Raw genomic sequence first — 21,764 nt, forward strand, 5'->3', positions numbered from 1 at the left:
AGTGCCTGGAGGAGGCAGACAGAGCGGTCTCTGGGATCTTGCATTTCTTGCTGAAATTTGGGAACTATCCTAGAAAGGGGGCTGAGAACAGGCGGCACCCCGGGCAGCCCCCTAGAGCTGCTGAGTGCCTACTGTGTACCAGGCCCGGGCTAAGCTCTTTGCATGAAAAGCCTCCATGGACCTTCTTGCAGCCCATGTGTGGTCGTGGATGATACCCAGTTTCTGTGATGCTGGTTTGCAGCTGAAGGTTTTGAGGCCCAGAGAGTAACGTACCTTGCCCAGCCTGCAGAATGGCCAAGGCAGGATTCGAACCCAGGGCCTCTGCCTGGTGTTGGCTCCTAACCACTAAACTTGAAAGGGAACGTGAAACTGACATAGGGATCATGTTTATTTTTTTTTTAAGATTTTATTTATTTATTTGACAGAGAGAGACAGCCAGCGAGAGAGGGAACACAAGCAGGAGGAGTGGGAGAGGAAGAAGCAGGCTCCCAGTGGAGGAGCCTGATGCGGGGCTCGATCCCAGAATGCTGGGATCACGCCCTGAGCCGAAGGCAGACGCTTAACAACTGAGCCACCCAGGCGCCCCTAGGGATCATGTTTAAAATCCAGATTCCCTCTCCTCCCACCCCTGTCCCACTAGATCTTAACCCAGCATATCTGAGGAACATGCATTTTAACAAGCTGCCCCTGTGGGCCATGTGAGGGCCTCACTCTGAGAACCCGGGCCATGACACAGATGGGGACTCTCCCCACCCAGGCACCCCCATCCCTACCCTGGCCCCAAGAGATCCTGGTCTGAGGAGGGGCTCTACTCCCACACATAGCCCTGCCCCTCTAATCTCTGCTTCCTATAAGCTGCTTGTCTTTTAAGTAGCCCTGGGGAGGCAGTGTCTTGGGGAAGCCTGGCCCAGACCCCTGACCACCCCGCAGCTGGGCCCTGGGCTCTCCATGCCCTCCATGCGACAGCTCATTGGCCTCCAACCTGCAGGTCTGCTGGGGCCCAGTGAGCTCATCTGTGCCGGGCGGGGGCGGGGGGGCAGCTCTCAGGGAAAAGCTCCAGGGAAGGTCCATGTCTCTGCGTGGGGGGCTTTCTGTGGGGAGTCCTATCCTTCCCAGCCCCTCCTGTAGTTTCCATGGCTACAGCAGTTGCCATGGTATTGCTGGGTGAGGAGCTGGTGGGGGAAAGCGTGGACCCTGCGCCCCCATGCCCACCCTAGCCTCTATGAGAACAGATGTCCTATCTACACAGCCCTGGGGGTTCCCAGATACTAGAGAGTCACCCCCCAAAGGAGTGAGTAAAGGATGGGAGAAGTAGAGACAGGAACCTCCCCCTCCTCCCCACCGCCCCGTTCATCCCCTCCTTCTCTGTGCTGCCCGGTGCGTCTCCGTTCTAGCACGTGTCACACTGCATTACATTATCTGTTTCCTTGTCTGTCTCTCCCACCACACTGTGAGCTCCTCCACCGGGTAGGGAGCTGTCTGACTCATCACCTCGCATCCCCAGGGCCCAGCACAGGGCCTGGCACACGGCAGCTGCTCCCAAGTATGTCCGAGACGGAATTTAATTGAATTACATAAACAGCCAAGTCTGGCTTTTTGGGTTGAAGGAGGAGCGGAGTTTGACGGGGAACTTCCTAGTCTCTGGGGCCCAACAGGCCCTTGGGTTTGAATGAAAGCTCTGCCAGTCCCATCCAGGTGACCTTGGACAAGTCACTTTACCTCTAAGCCTCAGTTGCTTCATCTGTAAAATGATCATTTCCATGCCAGAGCCCTGTTTTGAGGACCAGGGGATTCAGGCAGCATTCATGAAGTGCCTCTTGCGTGCAAAGCCTTGGGCTAGACAGTGGGATGCCGTGGTAGACGAAGAGATGCTGGCCCTGCCCTTCCACAGTTCAGTCTTGCAAAAATGAAAAGTGCTTGCCTGGCACCTGGAAATGATGAATAAATGCGGGATTTGTCACCCTTCTCCTTCCCCATAGAAGTAGCTGACTCCTCCCTATAAGCTCCTAATCTCCCCAGAGGAGGGGCAGGGCAGGAAGAGGTCTCCCCAGGGCCCAAGAGGCGGCCCTGAACCCAGGAGCTTGGGCCTACTCTGTTGTGCCTGGGACCCTCCCGACCGGGGAGTGGGGGATGGGGGGGGTGCAGGAAGCTGTGTGGTCCAGGTCAGACTCTGGGCTGGGGGTGGGAGACCTGGCTTCTTCTCAGGCTCAGTCCAAATCCTAGAGGGGCTTGAATGTCTTTTCCCCTTCTTGGGCCTCCATGTGCCTCTCCATGAATGAGGTGGCCAGCAGGATCCCTCCAGTCCCTCAGGCTGTAGCCTGCTCCCCGCTTTCCTGCGTCCTGGGGATCCCATGACTGCAGTTCTGACAGCCTGGTCAGAGACCTCCGCCCTGCTGCTTGCGCTGGCTTGGGTGGGGCTGAGGGTGGGGGTGGAAGTGAGAAGAGCTGACAGGACAGAGAATGAGCACCCACAAGAGCTAGCCAAAAGGACTGCTGAGGTTGACATTGGCACAAGCAGATATCTGGGGTATATACACATCAGGTCTGGAGCAGTGACTCGGGGACCCCTCAGGGGTCGTCCTTCAATGACTGGGTCTGCAAGGGATTGAAGCGCAGGGAGCTCTCACAGCAGAGTCAAACCGATCTGTGTCTGGAGTCTGCTCTGCTGGTTACCGTCTATGCAGCCTGAACGCCTCTGAGCCTCAGTCTCCTCATCTGCAAAATGGGGATAATAACAGCACTTACCTCACAAGGCTATGGTGTGGAGTCCATGAGCCTGGCATGCACTAGGCACTTACGAAGCATGAATTCTTTTCCTTGCCTCCTCCTTCCCCCCACTCCCTCTCATCCTCAACCCCAGCCAGATGGGGCCCCCAGGAAGGGGAAGTGAGATGCTGCCCTTCCCCCACAGAGGAAGGGAGAGGAGAAGGTGCAGCTCCATTTCCTTGAGATCCACTCTGTGGCCACTGGACACTTGGGTACGTGGGGCACCCCATGCCACAGTTGAATGGCAGTGACTGGGTTGGCACAGGGACTTCTTCTTGGCCCGGAGCCAACACAGGGCATACCTGAGAGAGATCTGGGGCTTACTGGTCTTGTCTCCTGGCAGCTCACACGCATAAATCTGTGACCCCGGGTACTTGGGGGAGGTCCCTTCCACCTTTTCCGGATGCCATTTCCCCTCAGTGACCTGAAACCCTTGGGCTAAAGTGTGGTGGGCACTTTGGGAGAGGGTTGGAACTCCCAGTGGCAGGACAGATGTCCCCAGGACAGACGGAGCCTATTCAGGCCTTGACCCTCCTCTCACTACCAACTCATTGCAGGGACTTCCTGCCCCGAGGGTCAGGCATTGTCACCCGACGCCCCCTGGTCCTGCAGCTGGTCAATGCCACCACAGGTATGTGCTCTCGTCCGCCAGCAGTCCGACCGTCCTCTCCAGCCTCCCCACTCTATCCCCAAGGAGAGGTCCGGCCTAGCCACTGCACTTGCTTCCTCTATGACTTTGGCTCTGGATTCCCCCACCGGACAGTGGGGATAAAAATGCAAAACGGAGACATGACTTTGTTGTGGGGAGGGAAGGGAGAGAAGGCAGTGTTTGGGGGAGTGTGTGGGTCCATTCCCAGTGGAAGATGGAACCCAGGTGGGGTCCAGGTTAAGATGCTTACCCCTCCACCTTTCTTCCCCCCACCCCATTCTGGGGCAGAATATGCCGAGTTCCTGCACTGCAAGGGGAAGAAATTCACCGACTTCGAGGAGGTGCGCCTGGAGATCGAGGCTGAGACCGACCGGGTCACTGGCACTAACAAGGGCATCTCGCCGGTGCCCATCAACCTCCGCGTCTACTCGCCCCACGGTGAGACGACGTGGCCCCGCCCCGGACCTCCTGGCCTCCTCGCTTAGCTCCGCCCCCACAGCGACCCCCCTCCTCTGCTCATCCTACCCCCAAACTCCACCCTATGACTCCGCCCACCTCTGGCCACGCCTCTAATGCCCCCCGCCCCCGCCCCTTTAGCCCCGCGTTTTCCTAATCCCGTCCACCTGCGGCCAGCTCCCCAGCGGATCCTCTCTAACCAGCCCAGTTCCTTAATCCGCCCGCCCACGGCCACGCCCCTCGCCTTGAGCCCGCCCTCTCGCCACCCTGTCCAGTGCTGAACCTGACACTGGTGGACCTGCCCGGAATGACCAAGGTCCCGGTGGGGGACCAACCTCCTGACATCGAGTTCCAGATTCGTGACATGCTTATGCAGTTCGTCACCAAAGAGAACTGCCTCATCCTGGCTGTGTCCCCGGCCAACTCCGACCTGGCCAACTCCGATGCTCTCAAGGTTGCCAAGGAGGTGGACCCCCAGGGTAGGTTCCTAAGGGCAGCAGAAGTGCGAGGCCCTGGGTCTCTGCTCTCGGTGCCAGGAGATGCCACTCTGTGAAGTACAAAGGAGGCGGGAGAGCAGAGGCAGGCGGTGGGTGAGGGTGTGGGTAGGGAGATGGGCGGAGCAGGTGGCAGTGGGAGCGCGTGTGGTCTCCGGTGTGGGGGCGAGTGCAGATGCAGACGGCCCTCTCCTGCTGCCCCCCAGGCCAGCGCACCATCGGGGTCATTACCAAGCTGGATCTGATGGACGAGGGCACAGATGCCCGCGACGTTCTGGAGAACAAGCTTCTCCCCCTGCGCAGAGGTCGGCAGGCTCCTCCCCTGACCCGCCCCACTGCCCTTCTCCTTCACCCCACCCTGCGCAAGGCTGCTTGCGCCTGACTTCGACCCCCTTCCACAGGCTACATAGGGGTGGTGAACCGGAGCCAGAAGGACATTGATGGCAAGAAGGACATCACGGCTGCCTTGGCCGCTGAACGCAAGTTCTTCCTCTCCCACCCGTCCTACCGCCACTTGGCTGACCGTATGGGCACACCTTACCTGCAGAAGGTTCTCAACCAGGTAGGAGCTCAGGCCTGGGGAAACCAGCATGAGGACAGAGTCATTTAAATGTGTTTTGTGAGGGTGACCCACAGAGGTGTCCTCATCGTGTGTGTGATGTCGGAAGGGAGCCAGTGGGGAAGGCAGGGTGGTGCAGGGGCAGAATTGGGGACTCTGGAAGCCACAGACCTGACACTCCAGCTCTCTGAACCTGTTTTTGCATCTGTAAAATGGCGATGATGGTGATAAAACCCTGTTTCATAAGATCATTGTGCAGCTTCAGGGAGATACTGCATATGGGGACCTGGTCAGAGCAAGCCCCCAAACTTGAGAATTGCCCTACAGAACGCCTAAACTCAAAGGGGACAAGGGGGCAGCCCTCCAGCCATCCCTGCCCCAGACACATTTTATTTGGCCCTCATGGTGTCTAAAACTCAGCTAATTTCAAATAAAAATCTAGACTCCCGGTTTCTATTGAAAATTACATGGGGTGCCTGGCTGGCTCAGTCAGTAGACCATGTACTCTTGATCTCAGGGTTGTAAGTTTGAGCCCCAGAATGGGCGTAGAGATTATGTAAAAATAAGATCTTCAAAAGGAAGGGAGGGAGGGGAGAGAGAGAAAGAGAGAGAGAGAAAGGGAAAGGAAAGGAAAGGAAAGGAAAAAGAAAAGAAAACTGAGTTACTCACTCGTGAATTCAGTTCTTACCCCTGCTGTACGCCAGGCCCCACCTCAGCAGCTTTGCTTCCCGTGGGCAGGCAGTGGTGGGCGGGATCATGGCCGTCTTCTAGAGCTTTCAACCTCACCACATCCACAGGTCCCCTGGCGTCCTGGTCCCTGCTTGGCCCTCAGGGCATCTGCGTTTGTGACCATGGCCTTCATCCCTGTCTCATTCTGCTCCCCCCCCCCGCCCCCCCAGCAACTGACCAACCACATCCGGGACACACTGCCGGGGCTTCGGAACAAGCTGCAGAGCCAGCTACTGTCCATTGAGAAGGAGGTAGAGGAGTACAAGAACTTCCGGCCTGATGACCCAGCGCGCAAGACCAAGGCCCTGCTGCAGTGAGGCCCGCCCCAACTCCTGACTCCCCAGCACTGAGCTGGCCCTCAGCACAGGGCTCACCCAGGCCCCCTCCACGAGGCGGCTGCTGCCCCCTCACGCCATCCCACTCTCTCCACCCTCCAGGATGGTCCAGCAGTTTGCCGTGGACTTCGAGAAGCGCATCGAGGGCTCAGGGGACCAGATCGACACCTATGAACTGTCAGGGGGAGCCCGCATCAACCGGATCTTCCATGAGCGCTTCCCCTTTGAGCTAGTCAAGGTAGGACAGTCTCCCCAGGGGTGGCGTGGGAGGCCTTAGGACTACCCCCCCCCCACCAGGACTTTCACACATACCTTTGCTGACCTGGTGCCCAACCCTGGGAGTGGGGCATCTGTCTTGGCCTTCTGGGGAGCGGGAAGGCCCTGACCAGCTGTCTCTTCCTCTCCTACATAGATGGAATTTGACGAGAAGGAGCTCCGAAGGGAGATCAGCTACGCCATCAAGAATATCCATGGCATAGTAATTTATTGGGACCAGTGGGGCTGGAGCCCCTGGAAGGCGTGGTGTCTGGTGCCAAGGCACAGGGAGTGATGAAGTGAGCCGCCCTGAAGAAGGACCAAGAGCTCTGGTCCCCAGTCCCCTCCACCCTTTCTGGCTCCCAGGTCAAGCAGGCTCGAGCTGGGGGAGGTGGACTGGAGGCCTGGGCCACCCCCTCCCTGCAACCTGCTGTCCTCCTTTGCTGTCCCTGGAAGCAGGGACATAGGGGAAGCCTCCTCTGGGCTTGGGCCCCCTGCCCATCCTCAGGATGAGACCGCCTCCCCCAGTCCTATCCCGGTAGCTGCACAAAGCTGTCGAACCACCGGGGGGGCCTGGGCGGGAGCATCTAGGTATTGGTCTGTGTCCTTTTAGGATGGGACGGGGCCTCTCAACCCTCCAGACCCTCCCATAGTCTCATGAGCCCAAAGTCGGCCCCATTCCACATCACTTCCCTCCTTCTAGTCAACCCCGCCGCCTTTGGAACAGGAAGGGGGACTGGAAAAAAGACGGTTCCTTAAAAGCCTAGCCCCCTTCAAGGACCCAGATCCACACTGTTCATTCAACAAGAAAATTTAAAGCACCTGCTATGTGCCAGGCAGTGAACGAGACCAAAATGTCCCTGCGTTTTCTCAGGTTCAATTCCAAGGTTTGGCATGGAAATTATAGACTGATAACTGCATTGGCCATGACACAGAAAAAAAATCTCTCTCCTGGTCTTAAAATAAAATGTTTTATTCCCAGAAAGGCTCTTAAAGAGAACCCGGTTTGGCAGTTTTCATACCATTTCTGGCCATAGCACCTTTTGTATGAACAGAATCTTCAGGGGAAGCAGGACAGGACATACGTGACAATTATAAGCAGACCTTGTCTTGCCCCAAGAGCGTCAATGGGAAGTCCTTCATTAGAATCCCTCCCGCCCGCTTTACAGACGAGGACGCTGAAGCCCAGAGAGGGGTAGTGGGAGGACCCCAAGGGCAGAGTTCAGGGGGTCGGGTGGGGCCCTGGCCTGGCACTCCTGGCAGGAGCTGGCCTGTGACACTGTGCCCTTCTCCCGCTCCGGGCGTTCAGAACGGGGCTCTTTACCCCAGACATGGCCTTTGAGACCATTGTGAAAAAGCAGGTGAAGAAGATCCGAGAACCGTGTCTCAAGTGTGTGGACATGGTTATCTCGGAGCTAATCAGCACGGTTAGACAGTGCACCAAGAAGGTAACCCGGTGGCCCGGGCCAGCCCCCCCACCTCTGCCCCCCATCCTGCACTGCTGCCAGGCGCTCCTTCCCCCACATCCCCCCGCCTCCTCGGTAGCATGTACAGACCTCAGCGGGGTGGGGGAGGCAGGCCACCGCAGACCAAGACAGGGGGCCTCTCCGAGGGGGCCTTACCCATCCCCTGGCCCCCAGGCGCAGGGATTAGACACTTATGACAGGTGTGATGGTGGCTATTCACCGTGAGAGCCCACCAAGAGCTCCCCCAGCTCAGGGAAAATAGGCCTGGAGGGACCCCGAGCCCCCTTCCAGCTTTGGGGGTCCCCTCTGGGGGCTCCAGGGAAGGGTCACAGGGACACCTTGGCCCTGCAGACAGGTGAGATACAGAGCCTTCTTGGGGTCTGGATGGCTAGAGGGGTGCAGAGGACCAGGTCTAGCAGGTACCCTGACTCCCCACTGTCTTCCATCCTCCCCATTCTCACCCCAGCCTCACTCAGGACTCTCACTCAGGACCCTGCCCTTCCCTTCCATCCACATCTAACCTTCCAGGGACAGAGTCCTCTTCCATCTGTTACGTCATCTGAGCTTCACAGAACCTCCCAAGGAGGGCAGGGCAGGGAGGATGGCACCCATGTCACAGCAGGAGAACTGAGGCTTAGGAGATCAAGTGATTTGTCCAAGGTCATGTAAGCTAGCAGGTGGCAGAGCTGTTACTCGAAGCCAAGGCTTTGGACTCCAAATCCAGTACTTATTTGACTCCACCCCCAGCCTCCCTTCCTTTCCTCTCCCCACTGCTGCCCTGGCCCCTCTCTACCACCACTTCCACTCTTTCTGTCTTTCCTCTTCTCTCTTTCTGTCTTTCCCAGCGGAGTTCCTCCAGACCCTTTTGGAGGAGAGGCAAAGGATGCCCCTTGAGGAGAAAGAGAAGGGCAGGAGTAGAACAGGGAGCTGGAGAGTGGAGGTCAGGCAGCTACACTGCAACTCCAGGAGGCATCATCTGCACCACGGTCTATGCACATGGAGCCCCCTGGAGTTGTGCAGTGCACAGCCTGGGCACCTGAATGCAGCAATCCCGATAGAGGTAGGGAATAGTGTTAGGCTTTGGAGTCAGGATGAAGTGAATGCAGGAGGTGCTGGCAAACCTTGAATTGAACAGAATGGGAGGGTGGGGTCCTGGCCTGAGCCAGCCCCTTAGGAGGACCCAAAGGCTGTGACAAAGATAGCATTGGAAAAAAGAGAGAGGGCCGGCTCAGTGGAGCTGAGAGTGGTGGGGCCAAGCCCTGGGGAGAGGATCTGAACTCAGTAAGGGGCCTTGTACGGAGCAGAGGCTTGGTCCCCCACCCCATATCCACAGAGCCCTGGGGGACACTGGCAGCACCTGGGAGGTGACGACCCCGGGTGGCGGTAGGGAGGGCCGGTCCCACGCTTACATTGTCTTCTGTTCTCTCTCTTTCTCTGTGTCGGTGTCTCTCTCTCTTCCCCCATGCCATCCTCCACTCCCGAATCCTGGCTCTGCTTGGCTTTCACTCTCCTCCTTCTCCCCACCTGCCCACGGCTGCTCCTCCTCCTGTCCCCTCCTCCTCCCCGGGTGCAGGACGGGCCTCTTCACACCTGACCTCGCTTTTGAAGCCACAGTGAAAAAGCAGGTGCAGAAGCTCAAAGAGCCCAGTATCAAGTGTGTGGATATGGTAGTCAGTGAGCTCACGGCCACCATCAGAAAGTGTAGCGAAAAGGTATGACGGCCGCCAGGGCGGGGCTGGGCCTGGCCGTCCCTTCCTCGTGGCCAAGGACTTCCGTGGGCAGAACCACCTGCTGAACAGGCCTGACAGCCCCTCGGCCACCTACGTGGACCCAGGCGCCTGTGCCGGCCGGGTGATTCTGGGCCCTTAGGTTTCGTGCCAGCTTATAACCCTGGGTCTGCTTACACTTAGGATCCTTTTAGGCCCCCATCTCTGCTAGAAGACTTTGCTCCAACCCGCTCATCCTCCGCAGCCCCTTTTCACCAACAGGAATAACAATGGTGACGATGGTGAGAAGGGGATGGCTGGTATTCCTTGAGCACCTAGTATGTGCCAAGCACTGAGCTAAGGGCGCATCCTTGTTAACTGACTTAAGCCTCCCAACAAGCCTAAGAAGTGGGTAGTGTGATGCCCATTTTACAGATGAATAAACCGAGTCTCAGAAGAGAAGAGCAGAGTGGGATTCAGATTTAGGGAAGCTGAGGGAATAGATCAGGGATCCAGGCCTCCTGGGGTGGGGGAAGCTATCCTAGTTCCTCAAAACCAATTTGCCTGAAAGCATATTGGATTACTCACTTTATGGTAATCCGTACGCGTCGGACAGGGTCAGCCTCTTTTGGGTCTGTGACCTTTGAAATTGCCTTCTTCCTAGTTGTCTGCTTTTGGGCATCCTGGGGATTTTTAGCCAGATCCTCCGAAGGCCGCTGTCCCCAGCGGAGTGCATGAGAATCAGTTGCCCGGGGGAGCCTTTCCAGGATTCGAATGCCCCTGCCCAGCCAGCTGACTCAGAATCGCGGGGAGAGCCCGGCCTCGCCTGTACTGGAAAAATCTCCCTGTGCTGGGCGGTGCGGGCACTTCTGCCTCAACTTCCTGTTGCAGATAAGTTTCACGGGTTTCATGGCTCGTGCATAATTAGTCACGTGCACCCCTTTCCTTATCCTGTCTCACTTTGCCCACTTTTGTGCCTACTGTGGACAGTAAGCAAATGAGCATCCAGCCCATGCCCTTCCAGGTGGAGTGAAATCTGGGCGGGACTCGCCACTGCCTAGTATTTGCCGTGACAGCTGAGTCAAGGTCCCACTGCCCCGTGAGTACTCAGCAACACGCTCTTACTTTTGTTAAATTTTAAAAAACACCAAGTTTATCTTAAGCCGCCTCAAATCTCTTTACAAAAGAAGACAATATATAACTAAATTTTTTGCAACTTTGGCTTTTCGTTAAACAAATACCTTCTCAATTTTAAACATTTGGTAAATGCCAAAGCTTAGAAAGAAGGCAACAACCCTCCCTTTCCAGGGAGCCACGAGGGAGATTTTTGTGTGTTTCCTGCAAGTATACTCCTTTAAAAAAATTGAAATTATCAGTATTGATTTTGTTCTGATCATACACGATTTTTTTTTTAAAGATTTTATTTATTTAGTTGACGGAGAGAGAGACAGCCAGCGAGAGAGGGAACACAAGCAGGGGGAGTGGGAGAGGAAGAAGCAGGCTCCTAGCAGAGAGCCTGATGCGGGGCTTGATCCCAGGACCCTGGGATCATGCCCTGAGCCAAAGGCAGACGCTTAACGACGGAGCCGCCCAGGCACCGCTGATCATACACGATTGTTATAAAAAATTCGAACAGTACAGAGAAAGCAAGTTCCTGTAATCGTTCAACCCTGAAGATAAGGACTCCTAGCTTCCTAACTAATTACAAAAATATGCCAGTTTTAGCTTAAATGGGATCATACTCTACACACGGATTCCGGAACTCTTTTTTACCGAGCAGCGTGAACTGGAATCCTTGTATGGAACGACAGGAAGACCTCTCCTTGAACTGCTGAGTTGTTTCCTGCTGTAGAAATGTGCCTTGATCTATATAGTCAATATCCTATTGACATTTCAATTGTTTCAAGCTTTTTTTTCTTTTACAAACAGTGCTGCAGTGACCATCCTTACAGATGTATTTATAATATGTATCCTGTTGTTTCTTTAGGGCAAATTTCTAGACAGACAATGGCCAGTCAGTGGATAGGAACATTCACAATTTTGGTAACTTCCCCACTTCCACAACATTGCCCTCCGTAAAGTTTTTACCGATTTATTCCTCCAAATCTTTTTTTCCCCCTTGTTTTTTTTCCTAATGTTTATTTATGTATTTTGAGAGTGGGGGAGGGGCAGAGGGAGAAAGAGAGAAAAAAAAAATCCCACGCAGACGCCCTGCTGAGTGCGGAGCCCAACATGGGGCTCAGTTCATGACCCCGAGACCATGATCTGAAATCAGGACTTGGATGCTTAACTGACTGAGCTACCCGGGCGCCCCCTCCAAATCTTTTTTCTGTTTGTTTACTGTGTTATGTATTCACACTGTGAATACAATAGCATCCTGCTTTTTCTTTTAGTAACACACATTTTGGGGCGGTATGTGACACAGTCTACATAAACCTTTTTAGTGTTTGCATAATACTCTGCTAAACAAGATTTATCATGGTTTACTTAACCATAGTTTTTCTATTGGTGAACATTTTTTTTTTAAGATTTTATTTATTTTTTTGACAGAGATAGAGACAGCCAGCGAGAGAGGGAACACAAGCAGGGGGAGTGGGAGAGGAAGAAGCAGGCTCATAGCGGAAGAGCCTGATGTGGGGCTCGATCCCATAACGCTGGGATCATGCCCTGAGCCGAAGGCAGACACTTAACCGCTGTGCCACCCAGGCACCCCTATTTTATGTTTTTTAAAGACTTATTTATTTATTTTAGAGAGAGAGAGAGAGACCACGAGTGGGAGGGGCAGAGGGAGAGAAAGAATCTCGAGCAGACTCTGCGTTCAGCGTGGAGTCCGATGCGGGGTTCGATCTCAGGGTTTGCGTTCAGCGTGGAGCCCGATGCGGGGTTCGATCTCACAACCCTGAGATCGGGACCTGAGTCAAAACCAAGAGTCGAACACTTAATCCGTTGCACCACCCAGGCCATTTAAATTGTCTCCAGTTTTTCAAGATTATAAATAATCTGGCAATGAACATCTTTTTTTTTTTTTAAGTCATCTCTACACCCAATAGGGGCTTGAACTCATAACCCCAAGATCAAGAGTCACACACTCTACCGACTGAGCCAGCCAGGCGCCCCTGAACATCTTTGCCTATACAAATGTTTGTTTTTTTCCTCTAGGATTTTTTCCTTAGAATAAATTCTTAGAAAACTGATAACTAGAATCAAACATTTAAAAACTGAAACACTGCTGAATTGCATTCTAAAGAAAAGCACTAATTCTCATAAATGGTAAGATTTTGGAAACAACCCAGATGTCCATCGGGAGGGGATTGATTATGTAAAGTACCTTGCAGTCGATGGCAGACTATAGCTCTTAAAAGATCAAGGCATATTTATTTCCATTGACATGTCCCTCCACAACGTACTGTGGGAAAAAAGCTGGTTTCTGAAGACAATATAGTATTTGGGAGAGGAAATAATATTTGTAAACAATAAAATTCCAAAGGCGTAGTCATCAAATTGCTAACCATTATGTTAAGAGAGGGCAAGGAAAATAGGAATTTTTCCATTTCTACTTTGCACATTTTAGTCTTACAGTGAGTCTGTAGATTTTTGTCAGCAGGAATATTGATAAAAACTTTAAAAAGGAAAGCTTATCAATTATTTCTAAAAAATAATGTTGCCTTTTGATTTATTTAATGAGTAGTAATTTTTTTTTCTTTTTCCTGGCAAAATGCACCCATCTTCTTTATTTTTTTTTTTTCTTCCCCAAGTCTTCTAAGTTTAGCAAGGCACCCCTGTCAGAGGCTTCTCAATAATCAATTCTAACTCTTCCCAGGCCTGCTGGGATTACAACTTGGCTCTCTGGATGAAATCTGGAGTTTAATGTCGCCCATGGGATATGCTGCTCAGTCCTCCCAAGGACCCTGAGAGGGAAGGTGCTGTTACTGCCCCATTTTCCACGTGGAGAAACCGAGGCTTGGAGAGGTTGCAGTCACTTTCCTAAGGAGAGGCGGCAGGGCAGGGGCTGGCTTTGAAACAAGAGTCATGTGGCTCCCGGGCCTGTGTCCTTGGCCACTTACTCATGGGCTCCAAGCTGACCCCCCCACTCAGCCAAGGACTGAGACAGAAATGTTCCATTTTAAAAACTGGCTAAAAGTCCTGGAAAGGCTCAGAGACAGAACGGAAAAAGATGCTCAAAGGGGACAACTTCCCAAAGAGGCTGAGGCCGCCCTGTCATGTGTGACACGTGGAAAACTTGACAAATGCAACATCCAGGCAGTTAGTGGGGGATTGGTCATGCTCTTTGGCGAATTGCTGCCGCTTCCCTCCTTGCCCACCTCTCCCCCCCACACCCCTGCCACAGCCCTGCCCTGGGAGGAAGCACTTGGGATCACCTCAGAGGAGGTGACTCAGTCCCGAATCTCTACCCCAAGCTGGAGACTTCAAGGAGGAGTGGAGGCCCTCCTTGGGCCTCATGGGGCAGCGGGTCCACCAGGCCCGTCCAGCCAGTGCTTGTTTGGAAGGCCCTGGTCTCAGGCTACCTCTCCCCCAGGTCCCCTGTGCTCGACCACACCAGCCATACTTTGACATAGCCTTGGGATGGTGGGGGGTGGAGGGGGAGGACGAGCCATTTCTCACGTCTACCTCTCCTGGGCATCCAGGGCGCCACTTTCTTCCCCATCCTCCTGCCTCTCCCCATGCCCCCTGCCCCCTCTCCTCGGCCTCCATCTTGCCCTCAGGATCACTACCTATGACCCAGGCACGCTAACCTCCAGGTCTCTTCCCACAGAGAGGGAGTCACCTGAGGGGCTTGACCCAGGCATGGGAAGAGGGACAGGACTGGTTCGAGATTTGCCCGACCTGGGTCCCACGTGACCACCAAGTGGGGAGGGCAGGCCAGCAGGACTCGAGGTTCCTGTGGGTGGGCTCCCCATCATCAGCTCAGCGAGGCCCCCTCCCTGAGGAGGAGCTGTTCCATGAGCCAGAGGGGCTGGTGTCCCCTCACCCTGGCAAGGAGGGCAGTGACATCCATTCTTCATTCATTCTCTCATTCCTTCAACCTGCCCTCTCTGAGCCGCAGCCGTGTGCCTGGCCCACCCCTGCCCTCCAGGCAATGACAATGTAGTCGTGGGGGGTGGGCACAGAGATGCCCCTAACCCAGCTCTTGGGGGTGGTCAGGGCAGGCTTTCTGGAGGAGGTGGCAGCCAAGAGTCCTGCAGGAGAATGAATGTGGGCTATGTCCAGAGCCCTGAGATGAGGGTAGAGTTCACAGGCAGAGGGAGGAGGGTTTAGAGTAACTTCCCCTTCTGCCTCAGTTGATAAAAACTGGAGGGAAATGGGTACTGGTGAGCTCCTACCCCAAGGAAGCGGGGTAGAGACAAGTTGGCTGGGCAGATGCTGCTGGGGATGATGGTGCCAGGCCGGGGCATGCAAAGGGAGGCAAAACCGGGTGGATTCTACCAGGAGGGCCCGGGGCCCACCCAGGCCCCCGCGGGGTACTGCTCATGCTGCTGGCACCCCACTCCGCATGCCCCCCTCCCCGTGCCCTCGCATGCCTTGCCTGTGACTCCTGCGTGTCCTGTGCGTGCCTGCCGGTTCCCCCTGCCCCCTCCCTCAGCTCTGACAAGGACTACTGCCTGTCCCCAGCCTGACTCAGGAGGCCAGCTGGCACCTCGGGGCCTGCCCTCCCCACATTCTTCCTGGATAGGAATCTCGAGGCTGTTCTCTGCCTGATTCCCCGCCTGCCTGTCCCTCCCTCCTTGGGAGGACAAGGGGTAGCCCTGGGGGTCAGCGAAAGCTTTGGGACCTAACGGGCCCCCAAACAGAGGCCTCCATCCAATAGTCCGTTTCCAAGATGGCTGCTACCAAGGTGGCGGAGCAGGTTGAGCCCTGAGGCGTTTCTGCCCGTGGGAACTGCCCTCCCCCCGAAGTTGCCCAAGTAGGCCAGTAAGGAGGGCCTGGAACCTGAAAGACCCTTGAATTGCCATTTGGAACCCACACTTGGGGGAAAGGGTGGCCATGGCTTGGTGCCTTCAGCTTCCTGGGATCCCAGGCCTCTCTTCCCCTCATCTCGGGCCTTCTGTGTGTCCTCCCACCCCACGCCCCTGGATCCCTGGATTCTGGTGGGGTGGGGTGCTCCCCGCCGGTGCCCCCTGTGTACGTGGCTCTCTCCCCTCCCGTCCCTCCCCAGCTCCAGCAGTACCCCCGGCTGCGGGAAGAGATGGAGCGTATTGTGACCACCCACATCCGGGAGCGCGAGGGTCGCACCAAGGAGCAGGTGAGCCTGCAGCCGCTGCTGCTTCCCTCCTAACCCCCACCCCCACCTTCCTCCTCCTTCTTACCCCCCCACCCCACTTTCCTCCTCCTTCCTACCCCCCACCTCCCACCTTCCTCCTCCTTCCTACCCCCACCCCACCTTCCTCCTCCTTCCTACCCCCCACCTCCCACCTTCCTCCTCCTTCCTCCCACCTCCTCCTCCACCCCACCTCTCCTCCTCCTTCCTACCCCCACCTGTCACCTTCCTCCTCCTTCCTACCCCCCACCCCCCACCTTCCTCCTTCCTACCCCCCACCTCCCACCTTCCTCCTCCTTCCTACCCCCACCCCCACATTCCTCCTCCTTCCTACCCCCCCCCTCCCACCTTCCTCCTCCTTCCTACCCCCCACCTCCCACCTTCCTCCTCCTTCCTACCCCCACCCCACCTTCCTCCTCCTTCCTACCCCCCACCTCCCACCTTCCTCCTCCTTCCTACCCCCACCTCCCACCTTCCTCCTCCTTCCTACCCCCCACCCCACCTTCCTCCTCCTTCCTACCCCCCACCTGTCACCTTCCTCCTCCTTCCTATCCCCCAGCCCCCACCTTCCTCCTCCTTCCTACCCCCCCCCCACCTTCCTCCTCCTTCCTCTCCCCACCCCACCTTCCTCCTTCTTCCTCCTCCTTCCTCCTCCCCACCCCCACCTTCCTCCTCCTTCCTACCCCCCACCTCCCACCTTCCTCCTCCTTCCTACCCCCAGCCCCCACCTTCCTCCTCCTTCCTACCCCCAGCCCCCACCTTTCTCCTCCTTCCTACCCCCCACCCCCACCTTCCTCCTCCTTCCTACTCCCCACCCCACCTTCCTCCTCCTTCCTCCTCCTTCCTACTCCCCACCCCCACCTTCCTCCTCCTCCCCACTTTCTCTTTTCTGTCTCAGTCTCCCTTACACTTTCTCACCTCATACTCTCTGCTTTTCTAACTTTTTTATTGTGGTCAAATATATATAATATATATAACATAAAATTTACCATTTTCACCACCTTTCAGGGTGTGGTTCACACTATTGTGGGACCATCACCCCCTCTGTCTCCAGAACCTTTTCATCTTCCCCAAACAAAGCTCTGTGCCATTAAACAGTGACTCCCTGGCCCCTGCCTCCCTCCAGCCCCTGGCAACCATCATTCTCCTTCCTGTTTCTATGAATTTAACAACTCTAGGGACCTCATATACACGGAAGCTTATAGCAATTGTCCTTTTGTGTCTGGCTTATTTCACTTAGCATAATTTTCTCAAGGTCCATCTCTACCAGGCGTCAGAATTCCCTTCCTTTTTTAAAGAAATTTATTTAAATTCAATTAATTGACGTATAATGTATTATTAGTTTCAGAGGTAGAGGTCAGTGATTCATCAGTCTGATTTCGTCTTGTTTTATTTTTCCCTCTCTTCCTCTATGCTCCTTTGTTTTATTTCTTAAATTCTACGCAGGAGTGAGATCATATGATAATTGTCTTTCTCTGATTGACTCATTTTGCTTAGCATAATACCTTCTAGTTCCATCCACTTCATTGCAAATAGCAAGATTTCATTTTTTATGACTGTGTAATATTCCATTGTATATATACACCACATCTTCTTTATCCATTCACCTGCTGATGGACATCTGGGCTCTTTCCATAGTTTGGCTATTGTGGACATTGCTGCTATAAACATTGGGGTGCATGTGCCCCTTCTGAATTCCCTTCCTTTTTAAGGAATATCCAGATATATTCCATTGCCCGTATAGACTTTTATTTAGTCATTTATCAGATATTCATTCATTCATTCAATCACAGTCACCTCTGAGCTTGGAGGAGCAGAGATGAGCAGGTCCCCTTGCAGCTCCCACAGGCTCATAAGCAAGTCCTCCTTACTTGTCCATCTCTCGGTCATCCTTCTGTCTGTACCCACCCCTGGCTCCCAGTTCCTAGCCTCCATACTCACACGCCCCTTCTCCATGGTGGTGCTGTCCCCTAGGCGTTCACATCTTTGTTTGGATGTTGTGTTTTTGAATCCTCACTGACCTCTTCAATGACAAGAGTGATAAATGATAAAATATTCAATCAGTATAGAAGTAATTAAATTACAAGTAAAGTGTTCCTTCATTCACTCTTCCCTGCCCCCAGTTCCTCCCACAAAGTAAACATGATTAACAGCTTGGTGTGTTCCCTTCCAGGCCCAAGCATTTTTTTTAAGATCTTACTTATTGGGGCGCCTGGGTGGCTCAGTTGGTTAAGCATCTGCCTTCTGCTCAGGTCATGATCTCGGGGTCTTGGGATCGAGCCCCACATTGGACTCCCTGCTCAGAGGGGAGTCTGCTTGTCCCTCTGCCCCTCGCCCCACCACTCACACACTCTCTCTCAAATAAATAAGATCTTTTTTAAAAGATCCTGCTTGTGCTCTGTCTCTGTCAAATAAATAAGATCCTTTTTAAAAAAAGGATCTTATTTATTTGAGAGAGAGCGTGAAAGCATGAGTTGGGGGGAGGGAGAGAGGGAGAGGGACATACAGACTCCCCGCTCAGTGGGGAGCCAGACGTGGGGCTCCATCCCAGGACCCTGGGATCATGACCTGAGCTGAAGCCAGCCGCTTAACCAACGGAACCCCCGGACGCCCCTAGGCATTTTTTCCCTAGACATATACACATTCCAGATTCCATCTTAATCTTCAATAACCACAGTCCTGCTGTGTGTCTTGCCTCTTTTCTCTAAAGATAATTGTAGTAGCTAACATCTGTTGAGCACCCATTACGTGTCGGACATGTGATCTGCCTCATTTCCCTGCGTCTTCACCACTCCTAGGAGGCAGGCACCCTTCATCTGTGGAACTTGAGGCTCAGTGAGCACAGGCTTACTACGGGGAGCACTGGGGCTTGGGTCTAAACCCGGCGATGTGCATCAGGAGTGTTCCCTCTGGTCATAACTCAGTGACGAATCCCATCACTCTTCCTCATTTGCAAAGGGGATCTTCCAGTGCCAGAACCTAGAAATGGTCTGCACTCTTTTGAAGAGCTGTAGAGTGCTTTATTGTTCAGAGGATGCCGTAATTTATTTCACCTTCTGATGGCCATTGGCTTGTTTCCAGTTTTTCTCCATTACAAGCTACATCACACCGAACACCCTGGGGTGTGTGTGTGTGTGTGTACACACACATACATATATCCTTGCTCTTTTGGTGAGTTTATCTATGAGACATACATATATGTATAGTTCTAGAAGCGGATATATGTATTTTAGTCCTGTTAAATGTTCAATTACCTTCCAAGAAGGTGATCCTAATTTGCACTTCTACCAACAGTATATACATGAGAACCCATCTTCCCACAACGGTGCCCACACTGGTCATTACCAATATTTATTATTAATTTGAGAGGTTATGAAAGGGTCTCCTTGTTTTAACTCAGATTTCTTTATTCAGGAGGGTGAGCGTTTTTCACAGAGCCTTATTGATTATGTGGTTTCCTCTCTGAATTACCCATTCATGTTCTCTGGCTGCTTTGATGTGTGTTCCTTGTCTGGCTTTCATTTATTGACTTGCAGCAACTCTTTATTTATTGTGGATACTACTACTGATGCACTGATTGATTTATTATGAGTTCTACATGCGCTCTAAGTATGTTTCTTCCAGCCTTTCACGCATTTTAAAACGCTGCCGTGTTTTTTCCACTTGCCTGCTGACCTGTGTGTCCTGGAAGGTCATGCTTCTCATTGATATCGAGCTGGCTTACATGAATACCAATCACGAGGACTTCATAGGCTTTGCCAAGTGAGTGCTCCCCAGGCAGAGAAGGTGACGCCTCCTGTAAGTGTGTGTGTGTGTGTGTGTGTGTGTGTGTGTGTGCAGGACCCAGGCCCACTGGGTTAACCCTCTGGGTCCGGTGCCCACGGAGCAGTGGCACTGAAGCTAGGCCTCTTGAGAGAAGACATTGAGACTCTTCCCTCTCTCCCTATCAGTGCTCAGCAGAGGAGCAACCAGATGAACAAGAAGAAGGCTTCAGGGAACCAGGTGAGCGAACCCCAGCGCCCCAGCCGGAGGGATGGAGGGTGCCGGACGGACGCCAAGCTCTGAGAGCCCCCTCCCCCAAGGGGAAGGGTCTCATGGGGGCCAGGGAGCCTGTCAGCTGCCAGCCACAAGCCTCCCACTCTGCCTCAGTAACCCTCTCTCCTCTCTCCCGATGCTTCTCGTGGTTGCTATGGTTACCTCTTTGCAGGATGAGATTCTGGTGAGTACCAGGACTGGGGCTCTTGGCTTACATCGTGAAGGGGAGGAGGGGGCCCATTCATCGTGGGGGTGCACAGGGGGCAAAGGGCACTCTCTGGCTTGAGCTGCTCGCACACACACCAGCACACGGGTGTCCACGCGTGCTCTCAGCCCAGAGGCAAGGCCTAGCCAGTCACAGGGGCCCCTCCGCCTGTCCAGCAGCGCGCATGAGCTTAGCATCTACTATAGGCCGAGGTAGACCATGTGGGCTGGGCGTGTGAGAATGGCTGGCAGGGGCCTGGCACTCGTAGGTGCTCCTCAAATATCTGTTGGATGGATGGATGGATGGATGGATGGATGGATGGATGGATGGAAGAGAAATATGTTTTCACGGTAGCCACCTCTACCAGAGTTGAGTAAAGAGATGAATGAGTGTCAGGAGAACAAGGCCCTCCTCGCCCATTCTGTCCTTCAGGTCTCTGCTGAAACATCACTTCTCTCCCCCACCTGTACACGCAAGTCATAGTTTGGAATTTTCCAGAGGCCGTAGTTTCCTTAAACCAATCTAGGTGTTTGTGTGATTATTGGCTTCATACCTATTTCATCTCAAACCCCATGAGGGGAAGGGCTGGGTCTGTCTTGTCCGTCAGCAAATTCTCAGCCCTACAGCCCAGTGCGTGGCGCACAGTAGGTGCTCGATAGAACGAAGGCATTAATGAGTGCAATATCCCAGGGCAGTTCGGTTCAGCAAACGCTCGGTGGGTGTCTGCACGGGGCTGGCCCCCGGACAGGAGTCACACTCCGGCCCTGCCCCCTGGAGACCTGAGCCTGTGGTCAGGACGCACGGTGGGAGTTGGCGGGGCAGGTGGTTCCTGGTGCAGGGGCTCTGGAAGGGGGTTTGGCAGAGCTGGGGGTGGCCAAAGGAAGAAGGCTGCCAGTCAGAGCAGGGAGTAGCCTGACAAGGTCTGCTGATCAGATCCAGGGGTGAGGAGTGCCAGGACGTGGCATTTGGACTCAGTTCCAAAGACAGTGACAAGACACTGAGGGGATCCTCACTGGACCTGGACAGGGTGGGAGAGGGACCACGGGACACCTGGCTATCATGTTTCTGTTAATGGCGAAGGCAGCTACCCAGCTCCTGATCCACTACGTCTCCTGGGTTCTCTGCAAGGTTCTGGGGGAAGCCAGAGGGTCAAGGAGGGCTCCGGGGCAGGGGGGCAGGCTTTGAGGGCCCCAGAAGCAGGCCTGACCCCAGAGGGCTTTCCTGTCAGCCCCAGGCTCCTTGGCTCTTCTCTGGATGCTCTGGAACCAGGGAGGTCAGGGCTGGGCGAGGTTGCTCATTCTGTATGACCCACCACTGGGGTCTAGTTAGTGGCCTTGCCCTTGGAGCAGAATGTATAGCCCCTGTCTGTGGTGATGGCTCAGGACGGTCTTGGGGACAGCTGCTTCCTGCTGTGAAAACAGACCTTTGCCTGTTACGCTGGGCTCCCCAGGGAAGAAGGGGCCTGTTCAATTCGTGTTCAGCCCTTCAACCTGCTCCCATCCCTACCACCCCACTCCTGCCGGGCCCTGGGGCCAAAGACCCTTAGAACCCTGCTACCGTAACATTCATGTATTCCTGCCACAAGTATTTATTGATGACTTATTGTCTGCCAAGCACACTGGTGCTGGAATATACCAGCGAGCAGGAGAGTTCATAATTTAGCAAGACAGGCTGACATCAGCAGATAATCTCTCTCTCTCTTTCTCACACACATACACACTATTTTGGAAATCTCAGCCATTATCCTAGAGGAAGACTGAAGGGAGCGATAAAAGCCTGTTAGACTATAATGGGGGTCCCTACTTATACTGGGGGCCAGGGAAGGCCTGCCT

At 54.1% G+C, this 21,764-nt stretch overlaps 1 protein-coding gene and 1 long non-coding RNA gene across 4 annotated transcripts in view; one reads left to right on the forward strand and one right to left on the reverse strand.

Moving 5' to 3' along the window:
- DNM1 (dynamin 1) overlaps window positions 1-21,764 on the forward strand; it is a 49,606-nt gene that overhangs the window by 10,351 nt on the left and 17,491 nt on the right. Inside the window, exons 2-15 of one of the 2 annotated variants that reach the window (XM_040631975.1) lie at window positions 3,324-3,397; window positions 3,704-3,853; window positions 4,147-4,350; window positions 4,572-4,670; window positions 4,767-4,927; window positions 5,824-5,966; window positions 6,091-6,226; window positions 6,401-6,466; window positions 8,768-8,769; window positions 9,283-9,421; window positions 15,591-15,677; window positions 19,384-19,454; window positions 19,643-19,694; window positions 19,900-19,911. In XM_040631975.1, coding sequence (XP_040487909.1) covers window positions 3,324-3,397; window positions 3,704-3,853; window positions 4,147-4,350; window positions 4,572-4,670; window positions 4,767-4,927; window positions 5,824-5,966; window positions 6,091-6,226; window positions 6,401-6,466; window positions 8,768-8,769; window positions 9,283-9,421; window positions 15,591-15,677; window positions 19,384-19,454; window positions 19,643-19,694; window positions 19,900-19,911 — 1,396 coding nt within the window. Of the gene's footprint in view, window positions 1-3,323; window positions 3,398-3,703; window positions 3,854-4,146; window positions 4,351-4,571; window positions 4,671-4,766; window positions 4,928-5,823; window positions 5,967-6,090; window positions 6,227-6,400; window positions 6,467-7,548; window positions 7,692-8,767; window positions 8,770-9,282; window positions 9,422-15,590; window positions 15,678-19,383; window positions 19,455-19,642; window positions 19,695-19,899; window positions 19,912-21,764 lie in introns of both variants that reach the window. The other variant, XM_040631974.1, reaches the window with a different exon arrangement.
- LOC103670287 lies at window positions 1,545-4,292 on the reverse strand. Of its 2 annotated transcripts, XR_005835263.1 has the most exons (3): window positions 4,207-4,292; window positions 2,473-2,715; window positions 1,545-1,928 (listed from the first exon to the last, which is right to left on the reverse strand). It is a non-coding gene; the product is annotated as an uncharacterized LOC103670287 (long non-coding RNA). The 2 variants fall into 2 exon arrangements; XR_005835262.1 differs by having other exon boundaries at window positions 1,545-2,715.

This window comes from Ursus maritimus, unplaced genomic scaffold (genome assembly GCF_017311325.1).
Source record: "Ursus maritimus isolate PB19 unplaced genomic scaffold, ASM1731132v1 scaffold_17, whole genome shotgun sequence".
Classification (NCBI taxonomy): Eukaryota; Metazoa; Chordata; class Mammalia; order Carnivora; family Ursidae; genus Ursus; species Ursus maritimus.